Source organism: Pelobates fuscus, chromosome 9, assembly GCF_036172605.1.
Source record: "Pelobates fuscus isolate aPelFus1 chromosome 9, aPelFus1.pri, whole genome shotgun sequence".
In the NCBI taxonomy this organism is placed as follows: Eukaryota; Metazoa; Chordata; class Amphibia; order Anura; family Pelobatidae; genus Pelobates; species Pelobates fuscus.
The window spans coordinates 13105163-13122895 of NC_086325.1; the positions used below are offsets into that span (position 1 = coordinate 13105163).

At 48.2% G+C, this 17733-nt stretch overlaps 1 protein-coding gene across 1 annotated transcript in view; it reads left to right on the top strand.

Annotated features, from left to right (window-relative positions):
* Positions 1–3198: 3198 nt before the first annotated feature.
* The window catches only part of GMFG (glia maturation factor gamma), a 32754-nt gene continuing 18219 nt past the window's right edge, over positions 3199–17733 (top strand). The window contains exons 1-6 of the mRNA XM_063433215.1: positions 3199–3346; positions 13855–13951; positions 15201–15250; positions 15485–15531; positions 15759–15844; positions 15937–16010. Coding sequence (XP_063289285.1) covers positions 3344–3346; positions 13855–13951; positions 15201–15250; positions 15485–15531; positions 15759–15844; positions 15937–16010 — 357 coding nt within the window. The 5' untranslated portion in view covers positions 3199–3343. The remainder of the gene's footprint in view (positions 3347–13854; positions 13952–15200; positions 15251–15484; positions 15532–15758; positions 15845–15936; positions 16011–17733) is intronic.

Sequence of the window (17733 nt, forward strand, 5' to 3'; positions counted from 1 at the left end):
CAAGGGCCCCGTGAAGGAGACGTGAACATTCTGCCCAGCTGCATCCAGAATGTCCCCCACCAAGTCTACCCTCTCCGCACCTAATTCAAAGATGACCGTCGCTGATGAAACCCCCGTCTCCCCTGTGGAGCTGCCACTGGTCTCTGGAACCGCCACCTTCTCTTTCCTGCCACTTTCCTGCCTAGGCGCCCACACCTGCCCACAACTAATGCTGGCCCTTGTACCCTCACTCAGAGAATCCAGAAAATACTTTAGACCCTCTAAAACGTCTCCAGAAGGTTTAACAGCAGATAACTCACCACCAGGGGATCTCAAATTACGCTCCTGGGTAGCCGCCCTGTGGGACCCATGCCATGGTGGCACGCCTTCTCCCTATGGTCACTCCGGGATCTATAGGATGACCCCTGCTATCTAGCACCCCTGGGAGGGCCTGTCGTGGCATGCCTGAGTGCGGCGCTCCGTGCCCACCTGTGATGGGGGTCTAATGGGTGTGGAAGCCCGCCTATCCGTGTCCCAACTCGGGTCCCCCTCACTGGACTCTCTCCTAGGGCCGCCTCTACCGACGCTAGATGAACTGCACGCTGACCTGCAAGGCGGCCCCTGGACAATATGTGCTCCCGGGACCTGCTTGGAGAAGCCTGTCGATGCCCACTTTCTTTAGGGGACCTAGCCATTGCCTGGGTGCCTGGTGCTCGCTTTCCACCGCTCGCTTGCTGCCCCTGGACGTGCGACCCCTTGGGATGGGGGACGACTCACCCAATGTGTCTCCAGCTGGAACCTCCTCTCCGTCCTGACAAACAGCACTCCCAGCACCTCCATTGCCTACTGCAAAGCCCACCGTGGCTGTCCCAGCCAGTCTCCACCCAGCCACTTGTGGTGCTTCTGGCTTGAATGCGGCCCGAACCCGGCAACCTGGACTCCCGTTCGCGGTCCTAACTCTCCTCCAGGCTGCGACCCAAACGTGCTGCAGTTTCCTGACCTTCCTGTTCGCGGCCCGAACTGGCCTCCTGGTCGTGGCCCGAACGTTCGGCAGAACTTACACTCGCCAGTTCGCGGCCCAAACGTGTTCTCCAACCTGAACAAGTCTGTTCGCGGCCCAAACGTACTCCAACCTCTGAGTTCGCCTGTCCGCAGCCCGAACCTTCACCACCTCCAGCCGATTCCTGTTTGCGGCCCGAACGCACCTCTCATTCGTGGCCAGAACGGTTTCAGTCTCATTCCCAGGGATGTGCACAGACCGTGCAGCCTGCACGGCGACGCCGTCCATGACCTCCCAAACTCCTGCTGATCCCAGCAGCCTCCGACCTCGCTCCCAGGGGCGGGGTCACCCTTCTCCTCCCGGTGGAGCCAGTGCCAGGGCTCATTCGTTGCCTCGGTCTGGTCCGACGAGTGAGACGACCAGGGATCCAGAAGCCGAAGACCCAGATGGGAACAGGGCGTCTCCCAGATGCTCCCAGAACCAGGAAACACCGCACGGACACCAGCCAGCCAATCCTCCATTCTTCCAACAGCAGCATCTGCAAGACACAAGAAAGAGACACCACACAGCCTGCACAAAACAGGTAAGTGAGGATTAATTAAGATGGTCCCTACTCTAAAATGGACACTGAGAAAGATAGATAGAAAGAGAGAGAAATAGAAAGAGACAGACATATAGATAGATAGATAGATAGATAGAAAGATGGAGGGATATACCAATAGGTATGGATAGATAAGTAGGTAGCTAGACAGACAGAAAGATAAATAGATAGATAGATAATTGATGACTTGATGATAGATAAATAGATAGATACAGGGCTGTCTTTAATGCGGGGCAAATAGGGCAGCTGCCCCGGGCCTAGTTGCTCCTGGGGGGGCCCCAGAGCAGCTGCCCCGTGATTTGCACAGCCCCCATGGACCAGGCCCGCACACTAAGGAGGCCCTCCGGATGGCCCATGCACTAAGGACCACCCAGTGGGCATGTGTCAGCAGGGGCCCGGTTGGGCACTGTGGCACTTAAACAGCACGATCAGGCCTTTTCCTGTTCGGCAGGCGGCTGGGAGGAAGTGAGTGCCGTGCATCACTTCCTCCCACCGGAGAGCAGAGCCTCGCGGGAAGAGGAAGGCGGGGAGGAGGGGAGTTCCAGAAGATAACTCCCAACTGCTTCAGCCTGCCACTGGACCCCAGGGAAACCACCTTCCAGTCAGTATGTCTGTGTGTATGTCAGTATGCCTATGTGTGTGTGTCAGTATGTCTGTCTGTGTGTCTGTGCCAGTATGTCTGTCTGTGCGTCAGTATGTCTGTCTGTGTGTGTGTGTCAGTAAGTCTGTCTGTGTGTGTCAGTATGTCTGTCTGTGTCTGTGTGTGTATGCCTGTGTATGCCTGTGTGTGTGTGTGTCAATATGTCTGTGTGTATGTCAGTATGCCTGTGTGTGTGTGTGTCAGTACGTCTGTCAGTGTATGTGTCTGTGTGTGTTTCAGTATTTCTGTTAGTATATGTGTGTGTGTCAGTATGTCTGTCAGTGTATGTGTCTGTGTGTGTCAGTATGTTTGAATGTGTGTCAATATGTCTGCCAGTATATATTTGTGTGTCGGTGTATGTGTGTGTCAGTATGAATCTGTGAATGTGTCAATATGTCTATCTTTGTGTGTATGTGTCAGTGTGTCTGTCAGTGTATATGGATGTGTAAGTATGTTTTGAATCTCTTTACATTAGTTCCCCCACTGCATTGGGGTGAAAAGTGTTATTGGAGGTTGGGTGTAATTGGGGTGGGGCGGGGGAGAGGGGGGAAGAGTTCAGGGCCCATGGGGCCCCAAGAAAATGCTTTGTCCTGGGTCCTATTCATATTATAGACGGCCCTGGATAGATAACAGATGAATTGATAGATAGATAGATAATAGATGGATAGATAGATAACAGATTAATTAGATAGACAGATAGATAGTGGATGGATAGATTAATAGACAGATAGATAGAAAACAGATGAATTGATAGATAGCTAGATTGATAGATAGCTAGATTGATAGATAGATAGATATTATTGTAGATGCACATTGATTATAAGCCATTCATGTTGTAGAGGCAGTTTGCAGCAGGCATCATGTCAATGTAAACATTCCGATGTCAGAATGTATCTCTGAGGAAGCCAAACGGTGCACGATGCCTCCCCAGGACGGATTGTCACATGCTGTGTGTGCCTGTGTTAGCCAACTTCCTCCTTTACGTTTTCAGCAAAAGTAGAAGAATTCAACATATTATGTGACAACAGGATGTGGTGAAAGCTCAGAGTGCAGAGCATACCCGCAGAGCCTCCCCTTCGTCCTGCTGACAGCACCCCTCCCTCAGACAGAGATAGCCTGCAGGATGGTAAGATGGACTTTCTTTATTATTTCTTTATAAAGTCCCTGCAGCTTCCACAGCACTCTACAGTGTAACAAGATTCCCAACAGGCTGCCTCGCAGGAAACATTGTATAAAATAGAACAGAAATCAAACAGATTCAACGTGCTATAAACATGGAGTTTGCTTGTGTGAGCTGACAATCTACCCTGCTGAGTAAGTCCACGAATGTCTCTCTGACTGTATAGACCTACTCAAAATACCTTGCACAGCCTTAGAAAACCTACTGAGAACAAAGTATTCCCTCGCCCAGCCTTAGAAAACCAACTGAGAACAATGTATCCCCTCACACAGCCTTAGAAAACCTACTGAGAACAATGTATAACATCACACAGCCTTAGAACAGCCTACTAAGAACAATGTATCCCCTCACACAGCCTTAGAAAACCTACTGAGAACAATGTATAACATCACACAGCCTTAGAACAGCCTACTAAGAACAATGTATCCCCTCGCATAGCCTTATATAGACCTACTGAGAACAATGTATCAACTCACACAGCCTTAGAAAACCTACTGAGAACAATGTATCACTTCGCACAGCCTTAGAAAACCTACTGAGAACAATGTATCACTTTGCCCAGCCTTAGAAAACCAACTGAGAACAATGTATCAACTCACACAGCCTTAGAACCGACTACTAAGAACAATGTATCCCCTCGCACAGCCTTAGAAAACCTACTGAGAACAATGTATCAACTCACACAGCCTTAGAAAACCTACTGAGAACAATGTATCACCTCACACAGCCTTAGAAAACCTACTGAGAACAATGTATCACCTCACACAGCCTTAGAAAACCTACTGAGAACAATGTATCCCCTCACACAGCCTTAGAAAACCTACTGAGAACAATGTATCCCCTCACACAGCCTTAGAAAACCTACTGAGAACAATGTATCACCTCGCACAGCCTTTGAAAACCAACTGAGAACAATGTATCCCCTCACACAGCCTTAGAAAACCAACTGAGAACAATGTATCCCCTCACACAGCCTTAGAAAACCTACTGAGAACAATGTATCAACTCACACAGCCTTAGAACAGCCTACTAAGAACAATGCATCCACTCGCACAGCCTTAGAAAACCTATTGAGAACAATGTATCACCTCACACAGCCTTAGAAAACCTACTGAGAACAATGTATCACCTCGCACAGCCTTAGAAAACCAACTGAGAACAATGTATCACCTCGCAAAGCCTTAGAAAACCAACTGAGAACAATGTATCAACTCACACAGCCTTAAAACAGCCTACTAAGAACAATGCATCCCCTCGCACAGCCTTAGAAAACCTACTGAGAACAATGTATCACCTCACACAGCCTTAGAAAACCAACTGAGAGCAATGTGTCAAGTCACACAGCCTTAGGAAATTTACCAAAATCTTCAACAAACTACCAGATTATTGTTCTTCTGCTTGAATAACTGTTTATTCCTGATTGTACAATGCACTTTGAACAATATATGCTTTGTAAAATCTGTGGGTGGCAGTAGTTGGAGGGTCACATCATTTCAGAAAGACAGTTCCTTGTAGACATTTGGTGGGTGGCAGCAGTTGATGGTGAGTAATGTAATCTCTAAAGGCAGTTGATGAATAATGTAATCTCTGAGTGGCAGTTGATGGTGAGTATTATAATCTCTGAGGGCTGTTGATGGCGATAGTATAATCTCTGAGGGCAGTTGATGAGTAATGTAATCTCTGAGTGGCAGTTGATGGCGAGTAATGTAATCTCTGAGGGCAGTTGATGGTGAGTAATATAATCTTTGAGGGCAGTTGATGGTGAGTAATGTAATCTTTGAGGGCAGTTGATGGTGAGTAATGTAATCTCTGAGGGCAGTTGATGGCGAGTAATATAATCTCTGAGGGCAGTTGATGGCGAGTAATGTAATCTCTGAGGGCAGTTGATGGTGAGTGATGTAATCTCTGAGTGCAGTTGATGGTGAGTAATGTAATCTCCGAGGGCAGTTGATGGTGAGTAATGTAATCTCTGAGTGGCAGTTGATGGTGAGTAATGCAATCTCTGAGGGCAGTTAATGGTGAGTAATGTAATCTCTGAGTGGCAGTTGATGGTGAGTAATATTGTAGCGGAGAGCTGATTTCTCGCAGCTATTCTCCACTTTAGATCCAAGGAAGGCTCAGGAACAAGTCATTAGTAAATCCACAGCAGAGTTTCCAGCAGGTAAAACGGTACAGCAATATCCCCACAGCACTCCCAATAACTGGACGACACACAGTTTCAGGAGTAGAACTAGCAATCGTTTATTCCAGGGTTTCTTATAAAGCCTGCTCCCATGCAAGGGAGGGAACTACAACAATTATGATAGTAACCAATAACATTCTTGTTACCTCCCACACATCTCCTCCCCTCAGAGTGGGTCATAATCCCCTTAAGTTGTACAGTAGTTTACCCCAAACTTGGATGTACCTCTAAAATATCATATAGCTTTAATATCAGGGTACCGCTGGGTAGCCCTGATCTGGGTGAATATAATATCCAAAATTCACCCAGATCGGACCAGGGGTTCGGCAGTTACCGGCAAGTGAAGTTTGACCGACCGCACACGAGTTGGTATCCGAAAAGGGTTCCATGAGAATGGGCCCTGCGGTCGGTCTCCGTTCAGTAGTTAAAATAGACATTTACAATTGCCATCCACATTTACATTCGCCTAGATAGTGATTCCCTCATTCGGTACTTTATTACTACCGAATGGGGATTCGTTATGTCTCTCCGTTCGGCAGTTACGGAGCTCTGGAGGTCTCAGCGGTGTTTGGTTGTCTGAGTGTCCGATTTGAGTTCCAGGCACTCGACGACCAAACACCGCTGGGATTTTCATGCGTAAGATGGCCGCCGCCACGTGTACGCATGCCGAATGGCGGCCACCCAGACACAAGGTTAATGCCGGTTAACTTGTGGTTTGGGAAAGAATGTGAGCCTTAATTGCTGGCACACTTCTCTCCGGGGTGGCCCCTCCGTTCGGTAGTTTCCATACGTATGTAGTACGGATGGAAACTACCGAATACATATAATTCACATAATAAACAGACGAACAGCAATTTTAACATAGGGAAAAATTATACGGACACAGTCACACAGGCATTTTGCAGGACAGGCTTACTGCATTCCGCTACACTGCTCCCCCTTGCCCACAAGCCGGCATACACAGTCTGATCCACCACGGATCGGCTTGGGGATGACCGGGGTGCTCACGGATCATTTCTCCAGATCAGTTTGTCGCGACAACCCGTCGGCGTTTCCATTTTGCTTACCCGGGCGGTATTGAATGTTAAAGTCAAAAGGCTGTAGCGCCAAACTCCAGCGCAGCAGCCTGGCATTGTCCCCCGCCACCCGGTTCAGCCAGACTAACGGGTTGTGATCCGTGAGCAGCGAAAAAGCCTGTCCATACAAATAGGGTTGCAATTTCTTCAAGGCCCACACCACAGCCAGGCATTCCTTCTCGATGGCGGCGTAGCTTACTTCCCGGGGTAAAAGTTTGCGACTGATGTAAGCCACGGGGTGTTCTCCGCCATCGGCCCCGACTTGGCTTAATACTGCCCCCAATCCAAACATAGAAGCGTCTGTGTGGACAAGAAAACGTTTAGTTGGATTGGGAGCGGCCAAGACAGGGGCATTAACAAGTGCATCTTTCAAGTTTTGGAAGGCCTGCTCACACTCCGGGGTCCAGGTTACTTGGCGGGGAAGGTTTTTACGGGTCAGGTCAGTGAGGGGTTTGGCCAGGGCACTATAATTGGGGACAAACTTCCGATAATACCCTGCTGTCCCTAAGAAGGCTAACACCTGGGTTTTAGTCGTCGGGGTAGGCCACTGGGATACCGCCTCTACTTTGGCGGGTTCCGGCTTCTGCTTACCACAGCCCACTCGGTGGCCCAGGTACTGTACCTCGGCCATCCCGATACTACACTTAGCTGGCTTTAGGGTCAAACCAGCCTCCCTGATCCTGTCTAGGACCGCTCCTATATGGGCCAAGTGTTCCTGCCAGGTATCGCTAAATATGGCAATATCATCGAGATATGCGCAGGTATAGTCTTGGAACCCATCTAGGAGACGGTCCACCATCCGCTGGAAGGTAGCTGGCGCGTTTTTCATCCCAAACGGCATGACCTTAAATTGGTACAGGCCGAATGGGGTGACAAAGGCGGACTTGGGGATGGCGTCCGGGGCCAGGGGAATCTGCCAATATCCTTTGCACAGATCAATCGTGGTAAGGTATTGCCCCCTGGCCATCCGGTCTAGTAACTCATCGATCCTAGGCATCGGGTATGCGTCGGATACGGTCTTCTCATTCAGTCTCCTGTAGTCCACGCAAAAGCGGGTCGTGCCGTCCCGCTTTGGTACGAGGACCACTGGAGATGCCCAGGGACTATCTGAGGGCTCAATCACTCCTAACTGTATCATCTCCTCAATTTCTTTGCGCATATTCTCCCGGACCGCTTCAGGGATGCGGTACGGGGTCTGGCGCATGGGGAGTTGACCTGGGGTGTCTACTCGGTGGGTAGCCAGAGGGGTGTATCCAGGTACATTAGAAAAGGTTTCCTGCTTTTCCTGCAGTAGCTGTTGTACCTCGATACGCTCCTGTGGGCTCAACCGATCCCCCAATACAACTGCTCCTAAATCCCCAGCCAGCTGTCCGTCTTCTAACAGATCGGGGAGGGGTAGGCTGTCGCTCTCTTCAGAGGTGGGGGCGCAGATCGCTGTCACCTCCTCTGAACGTTCCTGGTAAGGTTTCAGCATGTTCACATGGATCATGCGTCGCCCCCCATTCCCTGCGCAGTGGCCAATTATATACGTGGTGTCACATCGTTGTTCTACCACTCTATAAGGACCTTGCCAGGCGGCCTGTAGCTTATCGTGTCGAACAGGTTTTAAAATTAAAACTTTCTGTCCGACCTGAAAGCTGCGGTCCCTGGCGCCTCTATCGTACCAGGTGCGCTGCCGCGTCTGAGCTGCCTGTAGGTTTTCCTTTACCGTCTTGGTGAGTGCTTCCAGGCGATCTCGGAGGGCCAACACATATGGTACAATAGGGGTACCGTCCACGCTACGGTCTCCCTCCCAGTGCTCTCTAATCAAGTCTAGGGGTCCCCTTACTCTCCTCCCGAATAGCAGCTCAAAAGGGGAAAATCCCGTAGATTCCTGCGGCACTTCCCTGTAAGCAAACAGTAAGTGCGGCAGGAATTTTTCCCAGTCTCGGTGAGTCTCTGCGAAGGTTCGGAGCATTTGCTTTAAGGTGCCATTGAACCGTTCGCAGAGCCCATTAGTCTGGGGGTGGTACGGAGCACTAATTATAGGCTTAATTTTACAGAACTTCCAGAGTTGTTGGGTAACCTCTGCCGTGAACTGAGTGCCCTGATCCGAGATGATCTCCCTGGGTAGCCCCATCCGGGAGAAAACCTGCATCAGCGCCTCAGCCACCGTCTCTGCATGTATATTAGTTAAAGCTACCGCCTCGGGGTAGCGCGTGGCATAGTCCACTACAGTCAGGATGTACCGTTTGCCCGAGGGGCTAGGTTTCCGGAAGGGACCTACAATATCTACGGCAACCCTATGAAAGGGTTCCTCAATTATGGGTAGGGGGTGCAGCTTCGCCTTATGCTTATCCCCCCTCTTTCCCACCCTCTGGCACGTGTCGCAGGTATTACAGTACCTGCGTACCTCCTGGCTAATCCCTGGCCAAAAGAAACTCTGGGTCAACCGATATCTGGTACGGCTGACCCCCAAATGTCCGGATAGCGGAATATCGTGCGCTATCCGGAGTAATTCGGTTCGGTACCTCTGAGGTACCACCAGCTGTCTTGTGGTAATGGGGTCTGACCCGTCTATTTGTTTACTTGATTCCCGGTATAATAACTGTCGGTCCCATACAAATCTTTCCCCCTCCGCCCCCGGTTGGATAGAGGTGACCTTGTCTCGGTATACCTGTAAAGTGGGGTCAGTGACTACCTCGGCTACAAACTCGTCAGGGGGGGCCCAAGGGATACAGTCTAGGGAAGGGGAGGAATCTCTTACCTGGACCTCCGGCAGTGCGTTATTTTGTTGGGTGCGGGCCTGTTGCCTGGTGACTACTGGGTGTGCTTCTTCAGTAGGTTGTGGTTCAAATGCGGAGGTGAGTTTGCCCAGGTCATTCCCCAGGACCACCTCAGCAGGTAGTTGCGGCATTAGTCCCACTTCCACATTCCCGTACCCCGCACCCCAATGCAAATGTACCCTGGCTGTGTCTAGCCGATACACGGCTCCCCCTGCAACCCTGACAGCCACAGTCTTATTCAGTTTAGCCTTATCTGGAACCAAATGGCTTTGCACCAGGGTGATGGTGGCTCCTGAGTCTCTGAGCCCCTGCATAGGCTTCCCTTCCAGATATACGGTTTGCCTATGGTGCTGGCGGTTATCCGCCTGTGCCTGTAAGGGGTTGGCCTCATGCAGCACTTCCCACTGTTCCACAGTCGTGACTGGAACGGCAGAGCTGTAGGGAAGTGGTACCTCGTCCTGGTAATGATGCGCTGCTGCTCTCGGTGGTGGTGGTGGGGGCCCTGGTCGGATCCAGGTGTTGCGTTCCCTGGACTGCGGACAATCTCGTTGGTAATGTCCCCACCTCTGGCATCGGTGGCATTGCACAGAAGCAGGTGTGCGGTATCTCGGCTGCGCTGCGGCTGGTGCTGGTGGAGGAAGGGATCTTGGTGGGGGTTGAGGGTTAGGAGAAAATGAACTTACCCCCAGTGGCCGCATGGCCGGTTTGTTACCCACTGTCTTGGTTTGTCTGCGAGCATCCATAAAGTCATCTGCCTTTTTGGCAGCCTCGGTGAGGGTGGTGGGGTTACGGTCCCTCACCCACTCCTGCAGTTCTGAGGATATCCCCTCATAAAACTGCTCCAACAGCAGCATTTGTAATAAGTCCTCCATGGACCTCGCTTTACTCGACTGCATCCACCCAAGGGCTGCCCTTTCTAGTCGGCAAGCCCACTCCGCATGTGAATCTTTGTCCACCTTTTTCAGTTCCCTGAAACGTCTCCGGTATGCCTCTGCTGTTATTGCATACCGGGCCAAGATAATCTCTTTCACCCGGTTATAGTTCCTAATTTCCACATCTGGTACAGTGCGGTAGGCTTCCGCTGCCCTTCCTGACAGCCGTCCCGCTAATATGGGTACCCACTCTTCCCTTGGTATGTTATGCAGTGTACATAGTCTCTCAAAGTCCTGTAGGAAGGCATCTATATCCTCCTCTGCTTCCACATACGTTTTAAAAGCTTGGTAGGGAATTTTGGGCTTACCCTCTTGTGCTATAGCTCCTGCGGTACCTCTTTCTGGTGTTTGTGGTCTCCTGTTTCTCTTTACAAATTCCTGCACCTCTGTCATGGTTTTAGAGATGATTTCTGTGGGTGGGTTTTCCCCATAGAAGGCCAGTCTGTATTGTAATTGCCTTTGGAACTCCTCCTGTTCTGTTTCAGGTCTTTGTTCCGTGGCCTGGACCTCCTCTGCTCTGTATTCTGCCATTACTTCGGTGATAAGCGTTGCTTTGGATTTGCTGCTGGCAGAAACACCTTTTGCTTCCAGAAGATCTTTCAAGGTGGTTCTTTTTAGCGTATAAAGGTCAATCTCCATTAATCCTTGTTCCTCTGTGAGTCTGGATCCCAGCGCTGCCAACCAATGTAGCGGAGAGCTGATTTCTCGCAGCTATTCTCCACTTTAGATCCAAGGAAGGCTCAGGAACAAGTCATTAGTAAATCCACAGCAGAGTTTCCAGCAGGTAAAACGGTACAGCAATATCCCCACAGCACTCCCAATAACTGGACGACACACAGTTTCAGGAGTAGAACTAGCAATCGTTTATTCCAGGGTTTCTTATAAAGCCTGCTCCCATGCAAGGGAGGGAACTACAACAATTATGATAGTAACCAATAACATTCTTGTTACCTCCCACACATCTCCTCCCCTCAGAGTGGGTCATAATCCCCTTAAGTTGTACAGTAGTTTACCCCAAACTTGGATGTACCTCTAAAATATCATATAGCTTTAATATCAGGGTACCGCTGGGTAGCCCTGATCTGGGTGAATATAATATCCAAAATTCACCCAGATCGGACCAGGGGTTCGGCAGTTACCGGCAAGTGAAGTTTGACCGACCGCACACGAGTTGGTATCCGAAAAGGGTTCCATGAGAATGGGCCCTGCGGTCGGTCTCCGTTCAGTAGTTAAAATAGACATTTACAATTGCCATCCACATTTACATTCGCCTAGATAGTGATTCCCTCATTCGGTACTTTATTACTACCGAATGGGGATTCGTTATGTCTCTCCGTTCGGCAGTTACGGAGCTCTGGAGGTCTCAGCGGTGTTTGGTTGTCTGAGTGTCCGATTTGAGTTCCAGGCACTCGACGACCAAACACCGCTGGGATTTTCATGCGTAAGATGGCCGCCGCCACGTGTACGCATGCCGAATGGCGGCCACCCAGACACAAGGTTAATGCCGGTTAACTTGTGGTTTGGGAAAGAATGTGAGCCTTAATTGCTGGCACACTTCTCTCCGGGGTGGCCCCTCCGTTCGGTAGTTTCCATACGTATGTAGTACGGATGGAAACTACCGAATACATATAATTCACATAATAAACAGACGAACAGCAATTTTAACATAGGGAAAAATTATACGGACACAGTCACACAGGCATTTTGCAGGACAGGCTTACTGCATTCCGCTACAAATATAATCTCTGAGGGCTGTTGATGGTGAGTAATATAATCTCTGAGCAGCAGTTGATGGCGAGTAATATAATCTCTGAGGGCAGTTGATGAGTAATGTAATCTCTGAGTGCCAGTTGATGGTGAGTAATGCAATCTCTGAGCGGCAGTTGATGTGAGTGATGTAATGTCTGAGGGCAGTTGATGGTGAGTGATGTAATCTCTGAGTGGCAGTTGATGGCAAGTAATGTAATCTTTGAGGGCAGTTAATGGTGAGTGATGTAATGTCTGAGGGCAGTTGATGGTGAGTAATGTAATCTCTGAGTGGTAGTTGATAGTGGGTGATGGAATCAATGAGTGGCAGTATGAAGCAGTAATGGACTCTTTGGGTAGGAGGGCAGTTGGTAATTGAGAGTTATTGACTTGCCTGTTTATAAATTGACCTCCAGTATGGGCAGATTCATGACATAACATGCATTCATGCTAAATACTCTGTGTTAAGGACATTATTTGAAATTGTGTTATCGCAGTCAGAAGCCACTTAATGCATGAAAGGAACATATTATATTTGGCAATAACTGAAAATTTTCGCAGCTGAGCCACAGAAACTTGGATGCTCTGAGTGAAAGATAAAAAGAAACCAGTGAGACCTTACTCAATCTCCTGTTACAGTGCATACCGAGCAGTCAGCAGTGTTTAGCAGCTAGCTAGATAGGTCACCAATGGTGAGAATAGGGCAGGGTAGAGGAATGGGTCATCAATGGTGGGAATGGGGCAGGGTATAGGAATGTATAATCAATGGTGAGAATAGGGCAGGGTGGGGGAATGGGTCATCAATGGTGGGAATAGGGCAGGGTATAGGAATGTATAATCAATGGTGAGAATAGGGCAGGGTGGGGGAATGGGTCATCAATGGTGGGAATAGGGCAGGGTAGGGAAATGGGTCATCAATGGTGAGAATAGGACATGGTAGAGGAATGGGTCATCAATGGTGGGAATAGGGCAGGGTAGGGAAATGGGTCATCAATGTTGAGAATAGGGCATGGTAGAGGAATGGGTCATCAATGGTGGGAATAGGGCAGGGTAGGGAAATGGGTCATCAATGTTGAGAATAGGGCATGGTAGGGGAATGGGTCATCAATGGTGGGAATAGGGCAGGGTAGGGAAATGGGTCATCAATGGTGAGAATAGGACATGGTAGAGGAATGGGTCATCAATGGTGGGAATAGGGCAGGGTAGGGAAATGGGTCATCAATGGTGAGAATAGGACATGGTAGAGGAATGGGTCATCAATGGTGGGAATAGGGCCGGGTAGGGGAATGGGTCATCAATGGTGAGAATAGGATAGGGTATGGGAATATATAATCAATGGTGAGACTAGGGCAGGGTAGGGGAATGGGTCATCAATGATGGGAGTAGGGCAGGGTATAGGAATGTATAATCAATGGTGAGAATAGGGCAGGGTAGGGGAATGGGTCATCAATGGTGGGAATAGGGCAGGGTAGTGGAATGGGTCATCAATGGTGGGAATAGGGCAGGGTAGTGGAATGGGTCATCAATGGTGGGAATAGGGTAGGGTAGGGGAATGTATAATCGATATTGGATATAGGGCAAGATAGGGGAATGGGTCATCAATGGTCGGAATAAACATTCACGTTGTATATTTCTCAGAATGTAAAAATATCTCATCCCCTTATTGATCCTTTAGACTGATTGCAAAGGAATGTTATTTTATAATGGAATGCTATATATGGCTGTGAATGAAAAAGCTTTCTCCGTCTCATAGTCGGACTCACTGGTCGTGTGTGATGTGGATCCAGAGCTCAGAGACAAGATCCGGAAATTTCGTTTTCGTAAGGAAACCAACAATGCAGCCATCCTGAGTAAGTGAGACAGCATCAAATCCAGAGTGAGTGAGGTGCATGGACCACGGACATCGCTCAATCAGGGCCAAAGCCCCCTCAACCCATTCAAGGAGTAATTTCTCACTCCTTCTTTCCAATACCTTATGAACTCATTTGAATCATTACCCTTTGCCTGTGGGAAGACCCTAGTTTCTCATCTGTTGCCCCTTTTCAGTTATCTTCGTTTGAGAAAAAAGGGAGCCGTGAGATACCCTTGGTGGAGTAAGCAAATAATTGCCTATCCCGGATGGGTTATGATGATAGAATAACCAACATGCCTTCTCAAAACCACCGTTTACTCCCCTTGACCTGTAATTAGTAAATGAAGGTCAAGCAAACTGAAGGCATTAACTTGGAGAATAGTAACATTAGCCCCATGGCCCTTTGTTCAAAATTGGGATAATATATTTACATAAATAAGAGATAAGTACGGGGTTAACTTAATTTGTGTATGTTAAATAATATGTGCCATAGATGGGATATAATTAAACTTCACAAAAATATATACAGTGCCCGTATAAACAGCAATCTGGTAACCTGTTTTTTTAATAGAACTGCACAAAGGGCAAAAGGTCATTCTTAGAGATTTGAAAAAAGGAGATTTCACCAACAACAAAGGAAAGGGTTCTAAAGAAAGGGTTTTATCTGGTTCTATAGAGAGTTTTACAAAGTTCTGGATGATTGTTTTGGAAATCCAGAATATCTAACCTGCTAATCCAAAGAGAAATCTGACTGCCATTTTGAATTTAGAAAAGATTAATTTTTAATTTTGCGGCAATCTTGGAATTTGCTTCAGAAATCGTTTTTCAACTTCTTTTACATAAACAGCAGCAATTTGTGAAACGCTGAACATGGTGGATGTTCATAAGGGATGGTGGGATATAGTCAATGTCAGAAAGTTCAAAGGTGTAGACGAGAACCTTTGGGTTCACACCACATGGTGTCTTTATGGTATGAACATACCATAAAGACACCATATACAATAAAGACACCATGTGGTGTGAATCCAAAGGTTCTCGTCTACACCTTTGAACTTTCTGACATTGACTATGTCCCACCATCCCTTGTGGCGCAGCCCCTATTTATTTGTGTACATTTCTGTTTTCTGCTCAAAGGGTGAGAGGGACCCCTTTCTTGAGGTTGCTGCCTACCCACTGATACATTAGCACTGACCCTTCTTTTGTATATTTATGACATTTTATTGATTTATATCTGTTTTATTTTTCAGTGAAGATTGACAAGGACCGACAAATGGTTATTCTAGAGGAGGAATTGCAGGTTAGTAAACAGCTAATTTTCCTCTTCACTATTTATCCATAACCGAGGGAAGTAAAACCAGACCACGTGCCAATCCCATTCAGAGAGTTTCAATCTACATACTGATCTATGGATTATTGAAAACCTCTTCTAGGTCTATTGACAAGTGATATGTATCTACATAGAACTGTTCACTATAAATGGAATTGCACGGACCACTGATAATAATTACAAATTAAGATTTTTATTTTTTAGGATATTTCACCTGATGATTTGCAGCATGAGCTTCCAGAACGCCAGCCCAGATATCCTTTTAATATTATGGTGGGAGATATAATGTTACGGGACCCCCAAAGCATGAAATAGAAAAATACTATTGAAATCTATAGACCGATATACTGTAACCGCTGTATATATCACATATTAATTCTTACAGTGTCTCGGGGAGGTGCTTTCCTTTAACCGGCTGTATATAGTGATAGCGAGGGGGGAGGTCACACTGTATCGGTCAATTTCCTTGACATTGCTGCAGGTTCCTGGTTTATAGCTATAAGTATGTCCATGATGACGGACGGGTTTCCTATCCGCTATGTCTGATCTTCTCTAGTCCTTTTGGTAAGTGACGGCCGGATCCTATGGTGGGCTTGGACTAGGGTAGTTATATCCTGGCACAATGAGTCATAAATTAACATGTCACCTCTGAGCAGGATGCAAGCCCGAGCAGCAGATGATGTACGCCGGCAGCAAGAACCGACTGGTACAGGTCACTGAGCTGACGAAGGTACGGAGCAATCCCCTGATATTTGTCAGGATCGGGACAGGGATCCAACACGCAGAGTACAAACAGTAGCCAGATACGTATACCGGACCTTAGAATGGCCGGACTAACGTAAGTAGTACAGTATAGAATGGTCAAAGACAAGCCGAGGTCGAGGGTAACAGAAGACAGGTAAGCGAGAGACAAGCCGAATCAAGGGTAACAGAGATAAGCAGAGTAAGGTAAACAAGCCGGGTCAAAACCAAAAGGGATAATAGAATACACAAGCACTGAGTGACTAGAACAAGCTAGAACCACGACAGGGCAATGAGCTAATGAAAGAAGCTCTGTTAAATACCCTGTTCAGAGCAGTAACCACGCCCCCAAGGCGTCCTGATTGGTCCTGCAGCCATTGACTGACAGGTTGTTCCGGGGGAGTGTCCTGATGACTACTTCCTGCCTAGATGCTGTAAAAGGCAGTCACTCCCTCGCGGCCGGCCTAGCATGACCGGATAGACCGCGGGGAAGGGAGCCATCAGACCGTCTGGATGGAGGAACAGCTAAGTCTCTACCTCTTTCGGAGGTAGAGACCACAGGTACCCTGACAGTACCCCCCCTCTCAGATACGCCCACCGGGCGGAATGAACCGGGACGAGATGGGAAGCGAGAGTGATACGCCCTGCGGAGACGGGGAGCATGAACATCCTCCTGAGGTACCCAACTCCTCTCCTCAGGACCATATCCCTTCCAATCAACCAGATATTGTACTCTCCCCCGGGAGATTCGAGAATCAATAATAGAGTTAACCTCATACTCCTCCTGACCCTCCACCTGAACGGGGCGAGGAGGGGCTATTGTGGAGGAAAATCTGTTACATATGAGTGGTTTCAGCAATGAAACGTGAAACGAGTTCGGGATGCGTAAGGTATTAGGAAGAGCTAAACGATACGCAACTGGATTGATACGGGTCAGCACCCTGTAGGGTCCAATATAACGAGGAGCGAACTTCATGGAGGGCACTTTTAAACGGATGTTCCTCGTGCTCAGCCATACCCTATCACCTGGAACAAAGACCGGAGCCGCCCTTCTACGTTTATCAGCGTGTTTCTTGACCAACATAGAGTTGTGCACAAGGATTTGTCGAGTTTGATCCCACAACTTCCTCAAATTGGCAACATGAACATCAACCGACGGCACCCCCTGGGAAGGGGAATCCGAAGGAAGAATAGACGGATGAAAACCATAATTCATGAAGAAGGGGCTTGAATGAGTAGAATCGCAAACGAGATTGTTGTGTGCAAACTCCGCCCAAGGAATCAAACCGACCCAATCATCCTGGTGTTCAGAAACAAAGCATCGTAAATATTGTTCAATTTTCTGGTTGGTACGTTCAGCAGCTCCGTTAGACTGAGGATGATAGGCAGAAGAAAAGTTTAATTTAATACCAAGTTGAGAGCAGAAGGACCTCCAAAAGCGGGAAACAAATTGGGAGCCTCTGTCCGATACAATTTGAGAGGGTATCCCATGTAGGCGAAAAATCTCCTTAGCGAATATCTCTGCCAATTCGGGAGAAGACGGGAGTTTAGGCAGGGGAATGAAGTGTGCCATCTTAGTAAACCTGTCAACCACGGTGAGGATAACAGTCTGTCTTTTAGAGATAGGTAGATCGACAATAAAGTCCATGGCCAAACAGGACCATGGTTTTTCTGGAACCTCCAAGGGTTGCAGGAATCCACATGGAAGCGTA